This window comes from Acanthisitta chloris, unplaced genomic scaffold (assembly GCF_000695815.1).
Source record: "Acanthisitta chloris isolate BGI_N310 unplaced genomic scaffold, ASM69581v1 scaffold6245, whole genome shotgun sequence".
In the NCBI taxonomy this organism is placed as follows: Eukaryota; Metazoa; Chordata; class Aves; order Passeriformes; family Acanthisittidae; genus Acanthisitta; species Acanthisitta chloris.
The window spans coordinates 19,398-23,662 of NW_008675264.1; the positions used below are offsets into that span (position 1 = coordinate 19,398).

The 4,265-nt window shown below is 40.7% G+C and overlaps 1 protein-coding gene across 1 annotated transcript in view; it reads right to left on the minus strand.

Annotated features, from left to right (window-relative positions):
• HEATR1 (HEAT repeat containing 1) overlaps positions 1-4,265 on the minus strand; it is a 34,317-nt gene that overhangs the window by 1,412 nt on the left and 28,640 nt on the right. Inside the window, exons 35-41 of the mRNA XM_009075670.1 lie at positions 3,369-3,519; positions 2,705-2,863; positions 1,836-1,970; positions 1,479-1,583; positions 1,218-1,386; positions 340-494; positions 201-209 (exon numbers count right to left, since the gene is read on the minus strand). Of these exons, the coding sequence (XP_009073918.1) occupies positions 201-209; positions 340-494; positions 1,218-1,386; positions 1,479-1,583; positions 1,836-1,970; positions 2,705-2,863; positions 3,369-3,519 (883 nt within the window). The remainder of the gene's footprint in view (positions 1-200; positions 210-339; positions 495-1,217; positions 1,387-1,478; positions 1,584-1,835; positions 1,971-2,704; positions 2,864-3,368; positions 3,520-4,265) is intronic.

A 4,265-nucleotide genomic window follows, 5' to 3' on the forward strand; every position in this document is an offset into this window, starting at 1 on the left:
GCACATTTTCCAGCTGCGGAAGTAAAACAGATCCAGGGTTAGATAAACCCAGCCAAAAGCTTTGGGTTTCAGGTACTCCAGAGTTAAGTCTAAAAGCATCAGTTGGAGTGCACTGGTCTGCAAGAGCTCAGAAGAATGAAGACATTTAGAAAGAGATAAATAAATCAGTAATTCAGAGCCTTAGACAAAGCAGTTAATACTGACTGTAACTGAAAGACAATTAACTCTTTTCCCCTTTTTTATTAAGGCAAAGCTTTGACACCTGATTTTTTTTTTTAACTATCAGAAGGAAGAAAAAAAATTAGCTATGAATTGGGGTTTTTTTGTGTTTGTCAGTACCTGATCAACCAGAGGTGACATCAAGGTTTCTGCTCTTTCCTTACTCAGGAATTTCTGGGTGTCATACAGGAAGAGCTTGTGCAGACAGTCCATGGTGAACTCCAACAGGAGACAGCTCTTTTCTATGTTATTGTCAGAGTCAAAGAAAGCTTCATCTACAGACCAATCAAATAGAATAAAGAAAAACAATCAACAAAATGAAAACATAAAACTTCCCCACAAGATATAAACACCGTTAGTTTGTGAATGTAGCTAAAGGATGTACCACACAGCAATTATGCACTCATCACTCAGAATAATAAAGTGGATGCAATGTTATCTGCCTTTTAGCCACTGCCTCAGCAGGTCTACTGCTGCCCTTCACAGGCTGATGGGGATTAAAAGAATAGCCACAGGCCACCAGGGAAAGTGCTTGGCCATATCTGTGGCTATGGAGAATTTCTTCAGGTCACTACAACTGGGATGGTCAAATAGTTTCTCATGCAAAACAGTAATACTTATTTTTGCCTGGAAGGCAGAGGAGTCTGAATACACCAGGTAGCAAATAAGAGAAGTCAATGACTGAAAAGGAAAAAAAAATCCAACCAAACAGAAACAGGTATCTCTCTTTCCACACAGTTACATACTCATGGAACTCACTGGGACTGCCATGGAAAATTTTCATGTCATCCCAATATTGTAATGGCTGCAGCCCAGAGTCCATGGATGAAAAATGTCCTTTGATTCCATCAGAGAAAGATGTCTCATTTACCAGAGAGAGAAGAAAAAGAGAAATGGGAAGTGTGTGCTGTGAAGTAAATCCTGTAAGGCTACTTACAGGACTGAGTAAGAGACTGAGCCTGCCAATGCCCCTCTGTAGATAGTAACTGACAACTTACCAGTTTTGGAGATGTTGGCCTGGTTCAGTGTCTCAGCAAACGGCTTCACTAAATGACCAGCAAACAGGGTGAAGAGACCCTTGAGCTTGTCTGCAATGCGATCTGCTATTCGGTGGAATGTCAGCAGCCTGTCTTTTAGGGTAGACTCTGTTTTGGACCAATCAAAGAGCTGAAAGTGAAAGGCACATTAGCTCTTCCTGTGTCTGTGCACTGGAAATTACAAATAAGGTGATGCAGATGAACTACATTTAGAGTTCTTACCTTGAAAAAGAGGGGCCTGAAAGAAGCTTCAGAGAGTTTCATAACCATACTTATTAGACAATCAATAATGCAAGCCTCTGTCTTACCAACTTCCTCTAAATCATCCTAGAAAAATCAGAAAACATAATGCCAAGATTGAAATGTAAGAATCTGAGCTTTCAAAGTGCATCTTGTCTGTTTCAGACTAAATACCTAACTGTCATGTTTTCTACACCAAGAACAATTCCAGAACAGACTATTTGATACCCAGAATTTCAGAGCACATGTGCAATGGAATCTACTAGTATTTTTTAAACAACAGATAGAATTTGCATGTAGAGGTGTAGCTGCTGCTCCTCATCCCTCCAAACAAGCTACCTGGGCATGCTCTGTTCGGAAGTCCAGAACTTTCATGAAAAATGCTGTGAGCTCAGGCTGATGGGAGATCAGGTGCTCCTTCTCCATAGCAACAATGTGCTCCTTCAAAATGTTCATAAGGGGACCCAGGCAGCTCTGCCAAAACAAAAACAAAGCAATGCAAAGGCAACTGTGATATTGACAGTAACTGACAAACATAACTAAGGAACTGGATTTTTGCACTTCAGGCATTTACTCATTAAAATACCATCCATAAAATAAATAAACTTGTTCCTTTTGCTTTTGGGGGCTTAAGTTAGTAGGATTCCTGAAGAGAGCTTGATCTTCCCTCTCCCAACACTGGTGATACCAGTTAAGTCTGAAAGGTTTGCACCTATGAGACAGGAGCAAAGCCTAGATGAAAATTCTGACTCAAGTCATGTTACTAGCACATAAATCAAGGTAAGAATGGGATGATCTCCCAAATGTTCTTCATCTAACAGCTACCATGGAACTGGTGGATTTCTCCCAGGTCCACCTTTCCTGAATCACCACTGCAGTACAAAAGAAAACAGAGATCATATAAAAAGACTGTGCTAGGTTTGGCTGGGATGGAGCTCATTTTCTTCACAGCAGCTCACATGGTGCTGTGTTTTAGATCTGTGACCAAAACAACACTGACTACACAGTGGTGCTTTAGCTACTGCTGAACAGTGCTTGCAGAGTGTTAAGATTTTGTTTCTCCCTCTGCTGCCCCAGTGAACAGGCTGGTGGTGGGCAAGACCACAGGTCTAGTGAGCTGAGACAGCTGAACTGAATTTTGCACTGTTTGTTTCTTTTTTTCTTCTTCTCCTTTATCACAATGCAAGAGGATGAAAAAAAATCCTTACCTTCCGGGTATGTGCAACTTCACTGTAACACTTGGTGACTGCAGGCAGGAGTATCCGGGGAGCAAGCCTTGTAGCCAGGATACTTCTCAGTGATGCTACGCGTACACTTATCTGGGAAGATGGACCAAACTCAGCCACAATCTTCTCTAAGCGAACAACCTGTCGGGAATTCCAAGAAAAGTTAGGCCTACTTAAAGCAACTAAAGAATTTATTTTATAGCAGTTGTCTCTTGCATGGGTCAGATGGGAATTTTGCTGTTTGCACCACCTGAACACCTTGCCTTAAGCTGTCTGTTTACACAGCCTCACTGCCTTCAGAAGACAAACACTGAAGAAATGCACATCAGCAGCAGGGGGTCACAATTACCCTAACAAGAGCTGCTAGATGAGGAGATTGTGGATATTACAGAATGTTGTTTTGGGATCCATCTCCCTTTTCAAATAGGCAAACTACAACCTATCAGAGGGAGGAGATGTCCTTATATTCTGTATCTGAGTTATCTGCATAAGAAAGTGAGTAAAAGTAGTATGTTATGACCTTTCACATAATTGGCACACATTCTGACTTCAGTTTCAGAGAGAAAAAATGTAATCTCTACAGCTCCTTCTGGGAGCTGGGCAGATCCTCCCCCCTTTACATACCTGTAGGAGTCACATATCTCACCTGCAACAAGCAATCCAAAAGATAAGGACTAAGGAAGTGTGGTAGTGTTTCTGCAACCTTTAGCAGAGCAGTGACAGCACTCAGCAAGTAAATCTCATTGGAGACCAGCTCCTTCTTGCTTTTTAAAGTCTTCAACAGTGCTGGCATCAGCCTGTGAATAACCAAGCATGAACAGAGAAAGGTGAAATAACTGACTATTTGCAGGTACATTTCCAATCAAATAATTCCATTTGTTAAGCCTGCAGGGACAATTCTCACTGGAATTTTTACATGTGTATTTGAGAAAACTCAGTACTGTGGGCTCTTCTGCCGTATTTCATTCTTTTGAAGCTAATGAAGAATATTAGATTTAGAATCACAGAATCATAGAATGGTATGGGTCAGAAGGGATCTTTAAAGATCTAGTCCAACACCCCTGCCATACACAGGGACACCTTTCACTAGATCAGGTTGCTTCAAGTCCCATCTTTACTTTAAAGATTTAATGACAAAAAGAAACTTACTTGTAAAATCATAAAACAGTTTGCAAGGAACAAGTTAGGTGCTTGCATTCTTCTTATATAGGGAGAATAAAATATTGTAACTTGCTGGGTTTCCAACTGTACTCATTCTCATGTTTTTAAATGCAATCTGTTCTACAGTAAAAATACAGAATATGTTCTGACTTTTCTAAAGCCATAAAAACTGCCTTTCTGTTCACAGTAGCAGATACCATAAAGAACCCTACTGTAGATTAGAAGTCTTACAATTTCCCCACTAGCCTCTTAGTTCTATGACCAGGAAGCATCTTCAAGCACTACAAATACTTTTATTCTCATCTACACAAAACACAGACAAGGGCAGACTGCCACTTGGCCTTCATCACCATTCCTTCAGTAATGCAGCACAGTATGATTC